The 18693-nt window shown below is 43.9% G+C and overlaps 8 protein-coding genes across 8 annotated transcripts; 3 read left to right on the top strand and 5 right to left on the bottom strand.

Moving 5' to 3' along the window:
- Positions 1-1034: 1034 nt before the first annotated feature.
- On the bottom strand, positions 1035-3272 carry FA14DRAFT_108327 (P-loop containing nucleoside triphosphate hydrolase protein; the record flags this gene model as incomplete). The annotated part of the gene is made up of 1 exon (XM_025495837.1): positions 1035-3272. A coding segment is annotated over one exon (2238 nt), but the record flags the coding sequence as incomplete, so codon positions are not given.
- An 868-nt stretch (positions 3273-4140) lies between these two features.
- FA14DRAFT_161498 (uncharacterized protein) lies at positions 4141-8201 on the top strand. Its single transcript, XM_025499144.1, has one exon. The coding sequence runs from the start codon at positions 4252-4254 to the stop codon at positions 7855-7857; it is 3606 nt and encodes a 1201-aa protein (XP_025354146.1). The 5' UTR covers positions 4141-4251; the 3' UTR covers positions 7858-8201.
- FA14DRAFT_65770 (S-adenosyl-L-methionine-dependent methyltransferase) lies at positions 7897-8915 on the bottom strand. The gene has a single exon (XM_025502654.1). The coding sequence runs from the start codon at positions 8896-8898 to the stop codon at positions 7936-7938; it is 963 nt and encodes a 320-aa protein (XP_025354145.1). The 5' UTR covers positions 8899-8915; the 3' UTR covers positions 7897-7935.
- A 218-nt stretch (positions 8916-9133) lies between these two features.
- FA14DRAFT_147880 (prim-pol domain-containing protein) lies at positions 9134-10642 on the top strand (the record flags this gene model as incomplete). Its single annotated transcript, XM_025497360.1, has 2 exons — positions 9134-9368; positions 9417-10642. The coding sequence occupies 2 exons, from the start codon at positions 9134-9136 to the stop codon at positions 10640-10642; spliced, it is 1461 nt and encodes a 486-aa protein (XP_025354144.1).
- Positions 10643-10726: 84 nt separating this feature from the next.
- FA14DRAFT_165076 (uncharacterized protein) lies at positions 10727-12151 on the bottom strand (the record flags this gene model as incomplete). Its single annotated transcript, XM_025499930.1, has 1 exon — positions 10727-12151. The coding sequence occupies one exon, from the start codon at positions 12149-12151 to the stop codon at positions 10727-10729; it is 1425 nt and encodes a 474-aa protein (XP_025354143.1).
- Positions 12152-13117: 966 nt separating this feature from the next.
- FA14DRAFT_161497 (uncharacterized protein) lies at positions 13118-13616 on the top strand. Its single transcript, XM_025499143.1, has 2 exons — positions 13118-13297; positions 13366-13616. The coding sequence occupies exons 1-2, from the start codon at positions 13241-13243 to the stop codon at positions 13495-13497; spliced, it is 189 nt and encodes a 62-aa protein (XP_025354142.1). The 5' UTR covers positions 13118-13240; the 3' UTR covers positions 13498-13616.
- Positions 13617-13839: 223 nt separating this feature from the next.
- Positions 13840-15318, bottom strand: FA14DRAFT_156519 (uncharacterized protein; the record flags this gene model as incomplete). Its single annotated transcript, XM_025497835.1, has 1 exon — positions 13840-15318. One exon carries the CDS (start codon positions 15316-15318, stop codon positions 13840-13842), a length of 1479 nt encoding a protein of 492 aa, XP_025354141.1.
- A 394-nt stretch (positions 15319-15712) lies between these two features.
- Positions 15713-18161, bottom strand: FA14DRAFT_168337 (putative FRS1-phenylalanyl-tRNA synthetase, beta subunit, cytosolic). Its single transcript, XM_025500139.1, has one exon. The coding sequence runs from the start codon at positions 18112-18114 to the stop codon at positions 16201-16203; it is 1914 nt and encodes a 637-aa protein (XP_025354140.1). The 5' UTR covers positions 18115-18161; the 3' UTR covers positions 15713-16200.
- Positions 18162-18693: the final 532 nt, after the last annotated feature.

Raw genomic sequence — 18693 nt, 5'->3', positions numbered from 1 at the left:
CTGTAAATCCTCCTTCATTTGTTCAAGCTCAGCTTTCATGATTGCCGGCGGAGGATATTTGCGTTGATAATGTCGCTTGGTTCTGGTCTTTGCGTCTTCTTCTTTGATTGCTTTGAAAGCTAGATAATCTTGATTTTCTACAATTTGCTCACCTTTTTCTATTTTCATCTTTAACCACTCTGCTTTGACCATATCATACTCGGCCTTCATTTGTTTAACTGTCGGAAGCTTTCTGGAATATTTACGCCTCTTCACCGCGACGATTTCGACGCCGTCTACGTCTAGCTTTAAAGTTTCATCACTTGTCGGGAATGGGGCTTCATCTTGCACTATGCTTTGAAGTTCGTTATTATCTTCATTGATCAACACATCTTGTTCACTTTCAATCACAGGTTTCGCCCTTTCTTCAAAATGTACACTCTTCTTGGAAGTATTCACAGCTGCTTTTGGCTTTCTAGAGGTTGCTGTATCCTCTCTGGCCCTGGGAGAAGGAGCCTTGCCATTCTGTTTCAGTTTTCGTTCTAATTCACGTTAGAAAACAGTCTCAACAGCTTTGATTCGAAAATTTATAAAAACAATGACTCACCTCTCTGATTTCCACTCGCTCTAGCCGCACTGGTCGATGCAATAGATCGCTCAGGCATGTCGATTTCATTCGCCCTCGATGTACCCAAAAGATCGTGAACAGACACAAAAGTGTTCTTCAAAGGAAAACGATCCGCAGGATATGACGTACTGATCTTTTTGGTGACAGCACTGCCAGATATGTCTTCGGCAGCGCAAACAATCACGATTTCATCCAAACCCGTGAGAAAATGGCATTTGATTTCGAGACTTTGTCCATTCTCGGTGAAATTCCAAATGCCTGCTCTTCTCAAGTGGCATTCTTTCGCATTGGCGTTTGTCGAATAGATAATTGTTCCAATCGAAATGGCTTTGCCTTCACGGGTTTGTAAACGAAGCTTCTTCAATTCTGCTGGACTATGAGCAAGATGTATGGTGATCCTTATAGTAGACTCCACTGAACCGTCCGGTTTTGGTTGGACGTCCACCTCTCGAGCTTCAAAGTCGATTTGTGGGATCTTTTTTGCATCATTTATCAGCCTTGAAGCTTGTGTTGTGGTTCTGCAAATCATCAGTGCTAGCTCAGCCGGGCTTGCTTTTGCAAGAGCTCTGATGGACTTAAAGTTGTGCTGAGACAACAACTGCATCGTTCCGGAGCCTAAGCCATCCAATTGCGTCAATGTGGCACCTTCGTCGTCCCAAGATTTGCCATTCAGCGAGCGGGACAGCATGTATGCATCATTCAAGAAAGCTCCATCTTTTCTGTAGATTGCAATATTCATCATGGCACGAGCAATCTTTGGGGCTGTCTTCAAAATTTGTAATTGCTCATTGTTCGCATTGGCAGAAAAGATTTTTGATTCCTTCTCCATGATTTCTTTGATTTTGAATCCTGTTAAAGCTAATTGCAGTAAGACTGAAATTTTTTCGTGTAAGCTCTCTACCCTCGTCGGCGGGAAGCGTAATTTGAGATCGCGAAGGACGTTGTTATACATTACTTTTTCTCCTGCCCTGATAAACAGATCTGAAAATTCGTTTGCTTGAGAGATCGTTGAGATGAGGGATTGCATTGTTGCTCCTTGCTGAAGATTCATGAGCTCGATCATCGTTCTCATACGTAAGCTATAATTTGACATGGTACGGCCATACTCTGTAGAATTGAATTCTTGGTCAGGTTTCGAGCTGTCATAATTTTCGATAAGATCAACCTCGCTGAGTGCTTCCAAATTTTCACGTGTGATGTTTCGAACATTCTCTTCAGGTGAAAGTCTATCTGAGCAACCTTTGATGTTGTAGTGTTCCCAATTCTTGGACATTCGAGTGAACAAGAATGTCTCTTTCAACCATTTTTCAATATTATACGCTCGACATCGACCTCTTGCACAAACTTCTGCGTTGATATGCTCGCCTAGGCTGAGGTGTAATGTACTTTCTATGATGTTTTCACCTTTCAACAATTGTACGTAGTGCTCTCTTCGGTCTTGCTCTGTCATGATGACACAAACACCCTCCTTGTCAAATTGCGGGCGTCCTGCTCTACCCATCATTTGCAAAATAGTGAGATCGCTGTGTTCCTCAAATACTCCGGTATTAAGTTTTGTGCCGCGGATGATCACCAAGTAAGCCGGGAGATTTACGCCTACGGCTAGTGTCGTGGTTGCACACAAAATCTTGATTTTGCCATCGACAAAAGCACTTTCTACCTTGCGCTTATCTGTGATGTCCAGACCTGCGTGATGAAACGCAATGCCATCTCTGCTCAAATTTTGCAACTCTTCATTTGAAAAACTAAGACAGTTTGTTTCACGCACCGTTGGCCAAGGAGTGTTGGAGTTTTGTTCGATACGTTTCTGACAGTATTCAGACAATGCATTTGCCACTTGCTGTGTTCCACTCCTGCTAGAACAGAAGATCAATGTTGCTTTGCCCTTGGAATAATCTTCAATAATAGTAGGAAGCTCTTTGGTAAGCTCTCTTTCAAAATCGTAGTAGCTTTCGTTCAAAGACTTTGCTTTGAAGCCGTAAATTTCCTTTTGCAAAGGACAAGGGCGAAAATCCTCAGAAAAGACGAATGGTGTCAGCTTGCGGGTCTCGGGCTTGTCACGAGGGCTTCGTTGTCGTGAGCCGATCCATTGAGCAACGTCATCTGCATTTGGAATGGTTGCTGAAACTGCAATAATTCTTGTATCAGGATCACGACTCTTTGTACGTGCGATGAGAACCTCCAAAAGGGCACCTCGTACTTTCTCGCGCACTGAATGCACTTCGTCTACCAAGAATAACTTCAATTTTGACATGAGGGGATCTGACTTCCCTGCTCGACGAGTGATAAAGTCCCATTTCTCTGGCGTTGCAATGACCAAGCGCGCAGCTTTGGCTTCCTCTGGAGTTGAGATTTTAGAGTCACCTGTCATCTCTAAAACCTTGCAGTTCATTTCTTTGAGACGATGATTCCAATCCCGAAACTTTTCGGAGCACAATGCTTTGGTTGGTGCAAGATATACTGCCTTCCCCTCTTTGTGATTCTGAAACATGCGAATCAATGCCATTTCAAAAAGAACTGTCTTTCCAGCTCCTGTTGGGGCTGTTACGACAACGTTTTCGTCGCCTGTCAGCAATTCTCCTACCATTTCACTTTGCATCCTGTTAAATTGCTTCATTTTCCATATCTTGCGGTATGGCAGCTCGATTTGCCCGATGGAAGTGATTGATTGCGATGTTCGCTTGGTATTGCTGGGCATAGAAGCACTTTTTGATGAAGTCAAAGGCGCATATATGCGCTGTTTTTTCATTTTGTGATCGCTTGATGACGCGTAGTTGCTATCCACCTCTTCCAATACGCTGAGTATGGACGGCGAACGGTGCGAGGCTTGAGTAGGTGTCGAGAAGGTTGTGTCAGAAGTTGGTCGACGTGAAGTAAGGAATGGCATATGACCTGAAGATTGCGGTGCAGCAGGAAAGTGCGATCCCATACCTTGTTGTCCATTCCACGCCGTGAGATTATTGTTTTGAGTGAATGGTGGTTGCCAAAATTGTGATGGAGTTGGGGGAAATGCATCATATGACTGTCTCAGCTGTGGGATGATGCGATCTGAATGCATATCATCACCATGGCTGTCACCATAGAAGGCATCTTGACTTTCATTTTCAACCGCATACATTGGATCGTGTTGATCCTCATGGACGTATTGGCTGTAATCGAAATCGCTCATGACTTCACGGTCAAAGTCGGCTTGACCTGTTCTTCAAAAGCAAGATGATGATGATGGTAGTAAGGGACAATCGGAGAAATCGAGAGAACAATCTGAAGACCTCTTACTGAAAATGACACTCACGGCCTAAACAAAACTCGGATTGACGTCAAGCGTGTAACAAGAAGAGCTCTGCTTTGTACTACGCGCTACTCAGCCTGTGTGTGCGGCGAGGCGTGCGCACCGCTCAGCCTAAAAGTCAAATGAAGATTGTGCTTTTATGCAGTGCGTCACAATTGCAATCACACTAAAGAGTGTAGCAGCGCTGATAAAGGGAAGGGGCTCGAGAATATCACTAATTTAACTCCTTTTCTTGTATGCACTTCTATTACAATCAATCATCATCGTCACCATCATCGTTCGCGAAGGGATGGACAAAGGGTGTCAAGTATAAGACTTTGCACCCAGGTCAACCTTCAAGCCGTCTTTTCACACAATGGCTCCCATTAGGAATGCAGGTCAATCCAAGGCTAGGACGTCTACTCTTTCGCAAAAATTGCCCGAATTACAACCCAATTCAACATTAGCATGTCAAGTACAAGCAACAAATGCTTGGCGTCGTGATCTCCGTTCTTTATTGAATCATGCTAGCGATCGATTTGCTGATGTTTGTTGGACATTCAAGCCGGAAGATGTGGAGGAGAACGATGATATGGCAGAAAGTTCGAGTGGACATATCAATTTTGCCGCCTTGCATCGATCACAAACTCCTCCTTCGAGTGTTTCGCATGGAAGTATATTTGAGGAAACAACCACAATCTGGGCTCATAAAGCTTTACTCTATGCAAGGGCATCAAATTCATTCCAAGCTAGATACCTACAACTTCGCACGCCGGCCGATAATCTAGGTGCAATTGCAAGCAGTAGTACCATCTCGCTTCCTGTTGTTCGAGCTCCGTCACCTACCCGTAGCACTGTATCGAGAAGATCTTCAAGAAGTGTTGCATCTAAACGGAAGACGGTAAGAGGTCCAGCACCACCGAGTAGCTTCCGTGCAAGTGCGAATCCAAGCGTGGTTGCCGAAAGCGACACGGAAGACGAAGGTGATCGATCGATTCATAGAAGACGGAGCAATTCATCTGTGGACTCTTTTCATATCGGCAGACCGCTCTCGCGAAGGAATCTACAGCCAAATTCGTCCTCCTCCAGTGCATACGGATCCAGCACAACGGAGGATGATGCGCTTTCGGTCATCAGTGGAACGAGCACAGTACGAGCTCCAATGAATCTTTCCGATATTAGTCCCGCATTCTTTGAAGCCACCTTGGAATATCTTTATACGGCAGAAGAGAGTGTTGTGGAAGTGTTTGAATTCTTATTTGAAGATCGTGTTGGCCCTCAAGATGGCGTGGAGAAACGGTTGGATAAACTTCGACAAGATTTGGTGTTCATGTGGAGAAGCAGGCTGTATTCCGACATTGAGATCGTTCTCGGACAAGATCATGTCAAGAATATACCTGATGCTCAAGCTTCAGTCCTTTCACTCAATATTGACGATGCAACAGATGAAGAAGAGATTGCCTCTTTCTCAGCCCATCGAATGATCCTTGCTTCTCGTTCGCCTTATTTTGCCTCTTTGCTCTTGTCGCCCTATGCGGATACCAACAATCGAGTCGTCAGCCTTCCATCGCCACCCTTTACGCCTGCTGCAATGCACTTCACCCTTGGCTTCATCTATACCGGAACCTTATTCTTTTCCAATCGTACCTTTGATCTTTCTACAGCTTTCCAACTATGGCTAGCAGGATCCTATCTGCAAATAGAGACATTGCAAAGCTTGATAAGTAGTCTTATCGCCCAAGATTTCTGTCACGGGTTCTCTTGCTCCCCACCTTGCAAAACATGCACCAAACGTGTACCCCGGACGTTATCTTTTGTCTCACGACCGGACGTCAATGATCTTCATCTGCATTCACTCGCTCAAAGCGCCATAACAGGAGAACACTTTGGTACTTACTGGTCAAAAGAGGTTGGAAATCTGGATTATGCAGTACGGGGATCGCTCGTTTCTGAGCTATGTGCAAAGATTGATCGTCAACCTGGATTTATTGTAACCACTTTACGCCAACTTGCAATCGTGGGAGCGCGGATAGATGTGGAAAGAAGCACAAGTTGGGTGGAGTCTTTACGCTGGATGTGTGAAGCAGTGCAAGGTCATATCAGCACGGTCATGAGTGAATCGTTTCAAGATGTGGTATGCTCGAAAGAGTGGCGTGATCTTGTGGACGGAGTGGGTTTCATGAATGATGTCTTGGAAACTGCCTTGACGGTCTTTCTCGATAATATCGAAGAAAGAACAGCTGCAAGAAATTATGAAGTCTTGGTCGGACAGGTTTTACTCAGTGAGGAAAGGGTGCCATCAAGCGATGTGGTTATGCTAGCAGAAGAAGCTCGCAATAGTTTGATCCAATACATTCGGAAAAGGTGGGTAAATATCAGATCTGTCGGTGGCTTCAACGATCTCAAGAGGTGGTCTCTAAAAGAGATATCTGATGAAATCGATGTAAGCGCTGAAGATCTTTTGTTGCCTGAAGAGGATGCAGGAAAAGCTGCTAGAAAGACAGTGAGGGCTGTCCCTGGTCGTGCAAACATGCAAGCAAATGACGGCTTGGAGAAAATTGGCAGAATGCCTGCTCCTGGATCGATCGTTGATGGAGAGCGGGAAGCTGGGCCCATTCACCTGCGCGCTGCTGTACTTAATCGCAATGCTGCTAGGGTATCGGCATCACAGGGCTTACGAGCAAGTCCTGCTCAGTCTCCGTCTTCGCCATCGAGCCGCACAAGCAGTATCACGGCAGCTTCTTCTCCGCGATCGATTGTCAGCAGTGACGAGCGAGCTTCGAGCCAGATTCCGCCGAACAGACAACCACCACCTGCTAATACGGCCTCGCCTTCCCTTCCTGCATCAAGGTTGGCGAATCGTGTTACAGAAAGACCGCAGCATCACAGCTCACCAGTAGCTACAAGCAGAACGAGTACCACGCAAGCCAGAGCGACAACGACAACAAAAGTATCGTCACCTTCTACCTCGAGGCTCACAAGCAACAATACTGTGCGGTCCTCAATCGCATCGCCATCTGATCGAGCTAGAAAGGTGTCTGCTCAAAGTGCTAAAAGTATCTCGTCTGTAGCCACGACAAGCGGACTGAACCGAGAGAAAAATGCGACACCAGTACGATCCAGAGTGCCGAGCACTGCGAGCGCAATTTCAACAATCACGTTGGAGGGCCAAGCTTCCACACCTACAAAGAGGACAGCAAAGACTACTGGCAGCTTGGTAGCATCGCGTATTGCTGCAATGAATAGCAAAGGTGTTGTTGGTGATCAGACTCCCGCTGTCAAGAAGAAGAATGAGCCGATTGGCCGAACGGTATTAAAAGAACGCAATTTACCCGCAAAAGAAGATCCAGATGATACCATCATGCTGGATAGTGCGCCAGTAGCACAAATACAAAAGAACGCAGACAAACAACAATCATCACAATTTGATGGTATCGGTACAAAATTGTCTTTTGGTATTCCTTGTGTGATTGCGCCGACAACACGCAATGGAAAAGTGACAAGAATTCGGGCAACTGTAAAATACATTGGGCCGGTCATGGATGCTCACCACTCAGGGCAGCCAATGATTGGCGTCGAGGTTGCATTGCCGCTACCGGCTGGCGTGGATGAGAATTCATTTGACTTTCACGATGGTACTTATCAAGGTCATGAATATTATAGCATTGGCCTTTCAAGTTCTTCATCAAGCCAAGACGATTTGCGTCATAAGCCAGAAAGAGAAGCCCGAATGCGAAGGCTAGAAGCGATACTTGCCAGGCCGAACGAGGATATCTCTATGAATGTTGCTGAAGATGGCGATATGACAGTTGGCGGCGATAAAACTGTTTCTGTATCGGGTACATATAGTCCACTTGCGCCGAGCGCAAAAAGACGAAAAGATATATCCGGAATTGGCAAAAGCATTGATGAGGAATCAAGCTCGACCAAAGTTCGTGGATTGTTTATTCGACCGAAAGATGTGCTTTGGGTGGTCGTTTAAACACGTAATCGTGTGTTGTAATATAGATGATGATCTAACGAATATGATGACATTGATTCAACTTTTTTTGCTCCCTTTTCATCTCTTTATACACCTCCAAATGCCGTACCAATTACCCTTCTCCCAACCGCCAAGCTCATGCTCTATGATCAAATCCGGATAGAGTTTTGCGGCCTCATCTACGGTTTTCTCTAATTCACCTTGTTCGAAGACGTGATAGAACCTTTGGAAGATTTCAGGTGAAGATGGGTCGTCGGTAGCTTCTTTTTCCGGGATTGCTTGCTTTCCATTCTGTTTACTGGCATTTTTCAAAATCCAAGGTACCATTAAATCTTGACCTTGATGTGACTTTGATTGATCTTCAGAAGATGCAACTTGTTCGAATTGCCGCCTTGATTGACCACGTTGTTCCAATGCCCAAACGACGATCAAGAACCGTCCAGAGCCAGAACGTAGTCCGGCATAAGGTCCTTCATTGATTGTGATAGGATTGGGCTCTTTCTTATTTGCTTGACAAGGTCGAACAATCCTAATCATTTCCGCAACCGCTTCGATCCTTCTTTGAAAAGAAGCGAAATGATGAATGGTTGCGATACTGATTGAGAAATCGAAACAGCCTGACCTGAAATTTGAATGCATTGCATCACCTACTGCTACTTCATTACGCTTTGCTTCATCAATCGGATCAGGTGAAAGTATCGATCCAAAGTTATGATGTGCTAAATCGATCAAATTGCTACTTCTATCCATACCCAGCATCATGATATCGTTTGATGTGTCTTCTTGGGCAGATGCCAAGATGTTCCGTAGATGAAGATATTTCCCATTTCCACAACCGAGATCTGCACCGATCGATCCAACAGGTAAAGAATTGATAAAAGCTGGAATCAATGGCCAAGGTTTATAACGTGTATCGGAGAAATGAGGTGCGATTGCTTCGTACACGCTATGAACGTTTGATTGTTCAAATGTTGCTGCGTCGAAAATCGGTTGGTTCTGATGACCAACTTGTGCGACTGTTGGGTCGCTCGGTTTGGACATGGCCAATGGTGAGGGTGGGTGTAGAAGAGCAGAAGTATAACAATAAAATGCTAAGAAGCTTTAATTGTCGGACGTCCGACTTCCGTTTGAAGTTACGTAAGATTAAAAGGCGCGTTGATGGAAACGCGTTCAAAGAGACAATACGCGAAAAGTGTTGTTCTGTAAAGCGTGTAGAGAGAAAATGAAAGAGAAGCCAGCCACCTTCATACAACGATCATTCACCAATACAAACACAATGGCAACCGCTGTAGCTCAATTACCAGCCGTAAGGCCGCCGCCGCCACCTACATCTTCTGGCTTTGATGACTTGGAAGATGCAGAGATGGATAACCTTTTATCGGCCATTGATGAGAAGAAACTAGAACAAGCAGAGATGGGAGAACCAACAGCATACCTGGCATACTACAAATATCTTCTACCTTGGAAGCAATTATACCTTTGGCTCAATCGAACATATACTGTTCCATCAAGTAGCTCTACCACAACCCCATCCGCCACAGCTTCATCATCAGGACAAGCAAGTCGCAACTTCACCCATAGAGAATTCGCATTCACCTTACAAAATGAAGCTTACCTGCGTTACAACTCATTCGGTTCACCTGAAGATCTAAAGAGAGAAGTATGTCGATTAAACCCAGCAAGATTCGAAATTGGTCCGGTATACAGTGCAAAACCAAAAGATCGCAAAACAGTCCAAAAGACACTTTTCAAACCTGTTTCGCGTGAATTGGTGTTTGATATCGATATGACAGATTACGATGAAATTCGTACTTGTTGTACCGGAAAAGGAATTTGCAAAAGATGTTGGGCTTTCATTTCAGTTGCTGTAAAGGTGCTAGATGAAATGATTCGAGAAGATTTTGGTTATAAACATTTACTTTGGGTTTATTCCGGTAGACGTGGTATCCATTGTTGGATTTCGGATGAAGAAGCATGCGCTTTGAACGATGATGCAAGACGTGCGATCATTGGATGGGTGGACATCATCAAAGGTAGTGCAAACACAACCAAAAAGGTCGATGTAGGAGGATACGTACCAAACGGGCCAGGCAATAGCAATAATGGTGGCAACGGACGAGCTCTACATCCTTCCCTCCGTCGTGCATTGGAAGGCAATGACGGTCAAGGTCCTCTCAAGATGGCATTCGTTGATGTGATCTTACGCGATCAAGATTGCTTTAAGGAGAAGAAACAATGGGAAACACTCTTGAACCTTTTACCAACATCTGAATTGGACGCAATCACCAAACTTCGTGCGAAATGGAGTACACACCCTTTCCGTCCAAGTTTGGATAAATGGTCAGATGTGACTGAAGCAGCAGCAAAGAGCAAAAAGCAAGGAATATGGAAAACTGCATTAGAAGATGTCATTTTGCAATATACTTATCCACGTGTGGATACAGAAGTGTCTAAACATTTGAATCACTTGCTCAAAAGTCCATTCGTCATCCATCCTGCGACCGGAAAAGTGTGTGTTCCACTTACAGTCACACAAGTGGACAAATTCGATCCTGATCGTGATTGTCCAAGTATCAGTCAACTTTTACGTGAAATGCATGTGGCCACACAAAAGAACGGAATTGATCTTCACAAAGAGAAAGGTCAAATGTCAAGCATGCGTGCCTTTTGGGATCAAACGAGTCTCAAACCGTTTGTTGAAACGATGGATAGACACGTTAAAGCGATCATGCAAGACCTTCGACAGGCAAAGAAGGAAAAAGATGCGAAATCTTTCGATTTTTGATCATTATTTCTCAAACGTACCAGCCAATGTATTGTATTTCATGAATTGTCTTTTATACAGCATGTGAATGAGAGCAAAGAGTGTTTAAAGAACCAATGAGGAAAGACGGCGAGTTTCAATAGCAAATGCTTCCGCATCTGCTTTTGAGGGTATATTCCTAACGGATTTTAGTATGTTGGCTGCTAGACACATGATCATCACCAGCACACCATACACGACCAAGCCTTGAGCCAACCTTCTAAATTTGGCACGGCTGCCATCTTTATGCAAAGAGCTGAACAAGAGTCCGGGCAAGATGAAAGAGATTGTTGTAGATCCCACACTTCCCACATATCCCAAGATCAACCCAAGATCGTCTACAATGAGGGCGATGATGAAAGTTGCCGTAAGAATGATTCCGGTCAAAATGCACAGTCTTTGAATCGACATTTCCGACTGAGCATTGTTACTTGCCGCCAACTGAGGTGGAACATCCACAGAATCATGACCCGCATTATCGCTCGATATGTTGCCTTCATCGTCCCGGTAATGTGTATCGGGTATTCCGTTTAACTGTGTGGAGGGTAAACTGTCCAAAGAGGCTCGTCTGGGTGCCAAGACCTTGTCTAGAGCAGCTCGGCAGGGATGCACCTGGAGAGGGTAGCTACAAAGTGTCAAGATCACAATTGATACACGACCAAAGCAAACGAACAAGCTAGTATCGGGATACATCGTAATGATATTTGCGCCAACGTTGGATCCGAATGAGACATAGCCCAACACTCCCACGATCAAGTATACTGTTCCTGCTAGTGAGATGCTTGAAAAGATTGCTTTACGGGTGCGGAAGAAGTGTAAAGGTCGTGCTGCCCGCATTTCATTGTGAACCGGTAACATGTTTTGAGCACAAGTGAAAGCAAAGACGAAGACGGGAAAGACGGATAAGAAATGATGTCCATCGATGTTGATGATATAGATCGGGCCAGGTTCGGGTAAGTGTTCTTTTTTGGAGGGAAGACTGTAGTAGAGCACAATGATGACCAGATACATCACTGCTAGTAAGCTTAGGTATGAGGTATGCCGTAGTGAATCAAGTCTGCGCAAGAAACAAAGAGGGACAAGGGCAACCATGAAAGCAAAGATCCAAAAGCTGCGGTCCAACAAAAAGCCCGGTAAAGTTTCGTGACTGTTGAGTGCTTTTGCAAAAGAAAGAACGACTTGTGGCATCAATTGTCCTGAAATGATAAGGTATGAGATACTGACTCCGAAGCATTTGATAGCGATTGCTGCGTCGAAAAATCTTGCACCGTTTGGTATCGTTTTAAGAGCTATGCTGAAAAAGCTATTCTTGCGTCCACCCAAAGTATCTGCACACATCGTTAGTAAGATCAAGCCAGCAGCCGAAGTGAAGCCGCAAAGGATGATGAGGAACATGCCCGGCAAAAGACCTGTATATCGAAATGCACCAGGAGTGGCTAGCATGCCTGTGCCAATGATTGTATTGCACAAGTTGGCGATTGAAGAAGCCATGCTGGCCTTTCCCGTTTCTTGTAGATAATCATCTTCTGCCTCTGTGAATGCATGGCTTTCGTCGGCGTCGTCCTCGATTGGCATTGAACGAGTTGCATGACCACTAAAAGGGCCATTTACTGACATGATGTCGGTTATCACTTGATGATAATACTACGACAACATTCAGATTCGGGTTGTATTCCTATCGCACGATGATGGTTAAGAAAGGGATGATTTACAGTTTGATGTGTCTGTCTCTTACGATCTAATAGTATATGCGGCTTGCGTGCCTGCTTCTGCGCCTTGTGATCCGCGCGTTTAAGTTTAGATATGAAGAGAGCCTTAAAGCCGACAAAGCGGGGATATAAATTATGAATATGATACGATTATGATATTCCAATTTCAATTTGCGTTTTAATGTAAGTGCCACTACATTAAACGGTGTGATGGTAAAATAAATGACTTCTTTAAGATGTCTGAGCTTCTCTCTATGTGTGGAGATATCCCATGGCTATTGATGTTGTCTCTTCTAGAAAAGCACGTGAGGGAATGGCTAAGTCCGTTCTCATGGTTATCATTCAATTCCCGTGCATGTTTCCCTAATCGATCATTGTGAAATGTATTGATGCTGTGCTTATATGCAAGTATGAAAGGATAAACAGCGCCACTAGCGTATTTGTTCATGTGAATTGACATGCGTAATGATGATTGATGATCATTAGCCTAAACGGATAAAATGACATATGCGGTAAGATTGAACGCTAATATGATCAAATAAATTAAAGCACTTTAACTGTAGATTGATAAGCACAAAATTCAACAATAGAAGTTTTGTTTGCTGCTTTTGCGTCCGTGCATCATGGTGAACATGCTCTCGGGAATATTACGCCTTTTTGACTTCGATTGATGTGAGAATATGGTGCATTTATTATCTCGCTAAAACGCAGATCAATGCATTAATTGATTTGATTTGAATGAGATAGTGTTATAATGCCAAGAACTCCATGATAGACAATCACTTGTAAAAGGTATATAAGCCCGATCTACTTCACACTCCACTCTTCCTTCTCTTCCACAACAACATCTTTTAATTCTAAAATTTGAACAATGGCTGATCAACAACCCCCTCAACCACAAGGTGGTCAACAAGACGCTCTTGACAAAGTAAGTATTGCATATATCATTTGATAGATGAGAACTATACTGATTTAAAACTTATTGTCTTCTTATAGGGTATCAGCGCCGCCTTGGACAAAAGTGGTCATCACCAACAAAACAGCACCGTCGAAAAGATCTCTGATGGTGTCCGTTCAGCATTCAAGAAGGTAACCGGGTCCGACGTCCCGATCGCTGATAAGCAGTGATCTGTTTACGAGCAGATCTTTGTCAGAATATCTTCCTCTTTTTCCGTTTATGACAACACAACGATTAGTCTTCTATATGTGAGATACCTTATATCTTTCTCAATTTATTAATGACAAACATCTTTAATGTGCGAGTAAGGCCAGAGCTCAGATTGTGAGCTCTTCACTTCTGTCTGGGTCGAACTGCTTTGTAGAACGGGCACATGTGTTCTCTCAAGCGTGTTAATAAGTCTTTGTTTGAATTTTAAGATGAATAAATATTTGTTATGTCTATAAACTGAGAGCAAACAGCAGCTGTACAAATCACGGAGAAAAAAGTACGAGAAACGGAAAGAGGCATTGTCATTGTTGAGAGTGACTTATTGAAGTAGAAAGTCTTCTGCGTTTGTGATCAAGTCGATTATTTCCTAGAGAAGATTTTGGATGTTCAGTTGATCGATTTTCATCGACGACAAGGTGATCTCTCTTGGATTTTCCACGTGTACGTACCTTATCGGCATACTGACATTCCATTCCACGTCGGGTACAATTTGAACATGTTGGAAATTCGTTGGTACAACGCATCTTCCTGCGCTTGCATGCTTCACATGCGATCAAACAACGTCCATTACTTGAAAATCTGCTTGGATCAGAATTTTCCGGGATAGCGTGAAATTGACTTTTGATTTCCACAAACATGCGACCTCCATCGGTATGAGGTTGCGAAACAGGTTGTTGTTGCTGTTGCGGCGGTGGTGGTGGAGCAGATCTTGTAGGCGGAGCAGGTTGATGTTGTGGCATTCCGTGATGATAGTCTTCGTCTCTTTTCGTATATCTGCTTATGTCTTGCGTACGACTGTAATTTGGATGCGGAATGTGTGGTTTGACAGCTTTTGTGGCCTTGCCTTTATTCTTCTTGTTCTTTCCTTTTGCTTCTTCTGCAGGTGGCCATGAAGATGTCCATCCGTCCATTTCCAAAGCTTTTGAGGAAATTCGAAATTGATCTGGATTCTGCGGTTGAGCGAAAACAGATGGCATGTTTGTATTATGGCTACTTGGTCCAGGAGCGGGAGCCATGCAAGAAGGATGTCCATGTTGCATCACCGATGGCAAAGGAGAAGGACTTCGATTCTCATAAAGAGGTTCCCTTCTGTGCATTCGAATAGAATGTCTATACTCCTCTTCCGGTGAGGGCATTCTTGAAACAATAGCAGGAAGCATTGGTACTGATTCTCTTCTTGGAAGGACGACAGATGGAATCATGGTATTTTGAATAAGATGTAATGGATCCACGATTGCATCCCTTCTTTGCAAGTGACTGAGATCATATGGTCCAAGACGACGACGAGGACCATGAGGCACATCGCGATGCTCGTAAGAATGATGAGGTACGCCTGAAGACAATAATGCCAAACCATCTTCGTTTGATGAAGACGGACTTGGCATTAAGCTCAAATCCCGTGACATATTGACAGGAGAGTATTCCGATAAATATCTTTCATCCTCCATGGCTAAAGCAGCATACCTCTGATCATTTTGCGCCATTTGATTAGCGGAAATCGTTGGACTTATTGATGTTCTTGCGCTCGTATTTTGTGAAGGATGAAAATCCGTTCCATTTGATCGGTATTGCGAAGGAGTGTCAAACACACTTGGTACATCACCTAGTATGTTTGATGTTTCATCTTCAAATGAAGTCATGTTGAAGTCATATGAAATCGTACTTCCCCATTCAGATGGCACAACAGCTCCCATACCTGCTACTCTTGATGAGAATGGTGTTCTTGGCCAATCAGAGATGGGTTGTTGTTGCGAATCTTTTCGCATGGGTGATGACATCATGTTGTAAAATGAATTGAAGGGATAAGATTGGTAATTTTTGAAGTGATCGCAGGCAAAAAAAGCAAGTTGATGGGGTGAAGTTGGAAAGATTGAAAACTACAATCTCATTACCTTTTATATGTTGTAGAATGATAAGTTATACTCTTTTCGGAATAGTATGGCAGAAAGTGCAAGAGTGTTGATGTGAAACCGAAATACGATTTCACTATTGTGAGGCAGGATAAGAGCAAGAATGACGACGGAACAATGATAACAAGCAACAAAGGCGATAATGAAATGCTTCTTGAGCCGAATGGAGCAACTTGACTGCCATACAGTAAAGATTGCACGATGCCGTGTTACTCTTGGCAGCTGCATGAAGAAGCGAATAAACAACGCAATCAGCAATCTATCTGTCATTATATCCGATGTCCGCCTTTGTTACTATGCTTGACATCTTTCAACTAAGGTTACGTCAAGGCCTCAGAATATGCATGATTGATTTGGCAGACCTAACCATTCTATTGCGACATTTTATTTTGACGTCTAGACCTATTCTGTATGCAGGCGTGCATATTGAGTTAAGATTGGATAAGTGTCGTCGTACCTGATCCTACTTTATCGCGTTAAAATCAAAATATACATGAATAGTTTCAATCACATAAAACTTCCGTTCTCTCCACATCTACTCCGGAGTTTATGTAGATCGAATGATAAGCACTAAACCCTTGATTAAGATACTTTTTATTGCACAGCTTTCCTTTGTGACACTCCCCGAAGTAAGTGGGTTGAATGTCGGCGACTTTCCTCATGTACTGCTGCACTTCGCTACACAAACGTTCATACTCGCCCGCATGATACTGGTGAAATGCAAAGATTCATTGCATGCTTTTGTCATGTACTCTACAAGAAAACCTCTAAATCAAACTCCATGGCTGAAATCGGATAATTGAGCTCATACGCTGCCAAAACTTCAGGATGAAGAACGCCGATTCGTCCAATTTCCAAATCTCCATTTCCGCTACCTTCTTTCAGCCTTCGTGTGATTGCAGATTCGCTTTGTGCACCTAAAATGTCGGCCAATGCTTTTCCCATCGAATCAGCCACAGTGGAAATGGTTTCCGAAACAGTGGTTTTGTCGGTTTTTGTCGGGGAATTCGCCGGTCGATAATGAATTGCGGCAGCTCGTCCGGGGAAAAAGGTTGGATCTTCACACGCTGTCAAGTAGTACCCTTTACTCTTGTCTTTATCGTCCTTTTTGATTCGTGGAATGCCCAAAGAACGCATGATCTGATCCAACAATCCATGCACGATTTCAAAGTTGGCACTTTTGTCAAAATAAGCAGCCGAAACGTGCCTTTCGTTTCTTGCACAGCGGTCAGGATCAGTCTTTTCATCCTTGAATGCGACGTCTGATACCTCAAAAGTGCGCAGAGGCAAGGCGTGTTTACGATTCTCACGAACAGTCTTTAGTATGCCCGGCAACAAAGATGTTCGAACGACTTGGAACTCAGCTGTCTTTGGGTTCTCCAACGTGATTGCCAAACCATCATCTTTTCGGCGTAAGGAGGCGTAATTTTCATCTCTTGAACACAGAATGAGCGGTAAAACTTCTGTCCATCCGGCATATGCACACTCTTTTCTCACCAAATCAGAGAGCTTGTTGATCGGTAAAGGAGCACCAACGGTGTTTGTTTTGGGGAAACGACGCGGTAGGTTGTCGAAGCCATAGGCGACTGCCACATCCTCCATCAAATCGCACTCGTGCAGCACATCCGGTCTAGTGCATGGAACTTCTACATCGATAACCTCTTCGGGCTTCTCTTTTGATGGGCTGGCTTCATGACCCATACGTTGAAGTAAGGTGGCCACCTCCTTGGCCTCCAATTTTAGACCTGTGCATGAATTGATGTACGAAACACGAGCTGTTGTTTTACGTGCTGCTAAGCTAGGTTGAACTGATGATCTTCCGTCTGCATAGGTAACCTTGACTGGCTCAATAGTGAAAGGCTCTGAACAGTATTGTGAGAACGTGGCGACCAAGATATTGAGAGCGGTTTCATTTCTAGTCTCATCTGTTGCAGTCATCTCGATCAAAACATCTTTGGTATTTAGAGTGATCTTTGAATGTTCTCCATTGATGATTGGAGGCAAAGAGCACACTGTTCTGTTCTTGTCAAAGATGACTGGATAAACGGGAGAATCACGAATGATGTGCAAGTAATGGCGTAATTGACGATCTTTGTCCAATTCTTCCATCAGCTTGTTACCGTCCATCTCTTGCCCTGGTCGATTGAGAGGTGCAAAGACGATATCTTTTGGTGGTAATGCTTCGTATGAGAATGGTCCTTGAATCGTGCTCAAATCATGAGTTCCCATAGATACCAACGTTCTTCTTCTTGCTAAATTTTGATGCAGTTTATCTTGTAAATCAATGAATGTTGCATAATTTTCTGGTGTGAATTTGACGCCTCGTAGAATGGCAGCAGTGACAAAAGGTCTGATTTGCTTTACACTTTCTGCAGCATGCAATTCAACCATTTGAGCAGGTTGAGTGAGTTTCAATTGAGGCTGTTTGATCTTTCCCAAAAACACCAAAAGGGCACGAGAGATACCTTCGGGACAAAGCATGTCATATCGATTTGCAGGAATATCAATCTTTAAAGCAGGTCTTTCTCCCGTTTTGCTTGCTTCTTCGGTTGTATCCTCATCCAGCTCGATTCCAAATTGGAAACATAGTTCATCGAATTCTTCAGTGGTGTACTTCTTTCCGAGTGCTTCATAGAAGCGTTCCTTATCAACTGAAACGGTCGGCATCTTGATTGTCTATCCGATGAGAAGGAAGAAGTGATGATGACGATGATTTCTTCTTTTTTAACTTTAGCGTTCTTAGATGACTGTGCTGCAATTTATGTATGGTCCAGGCGCGGCGACTGCCTCTGGCTGTTATTATAACACGTGTTTATAGATGCAATGTGCGGAGATAGACAAATGCAGAAACAAAAAGTTATACAACACACCACCATCATTCTCACATCAATCACAACAATGTCTTGGAGGAATAAGGCTCAAACAACGGGTCAAAATACCGTACCATTGGGTACAACAATGCGAAAATGGGGCGGTGGAGGTGGTGGAAATGAGAGAAGTGATGGACCATCTTATGCTCCGCCTGATCCTGGACCTTCTTATGGTTCATACGGCAACGATCGCCGTGCCAGTGGATATGGCGCAGATGTTGCATCAGGTGTAAAACGAGAAAGAGATGAAGTTCACACTTTCACATCATCCATGCCTTCATCCGGAGCAGCAGATTCATCAGCGCCAAGAAAGAGACGTTCCCGATGGGGTGAAGAGAAAACAGATTTAGGCGTGGCAACCGCACTAGGAGCAAAT

This window comes from Meira miltonrushii, assembly GCF_003144205.1.
Source record: "Meira miltonrushii strain MCA 3882 unplaced genomic scaffold FA14scaffold_3, whole genome shotgun sequence".
Taxonomy (NCBI): domain Eukaryota; kingdom Fungi; phylum Basidiomycota; class Exobasidiomycetes; order Exobasidiales; family Brachybasidiaceae; genus Meira; species Meira miltonrushii.
Note: the sequence above shows the minus strand (reverse complement) of the source record. Positions and strands in the feature narration are given on the sequence as shown.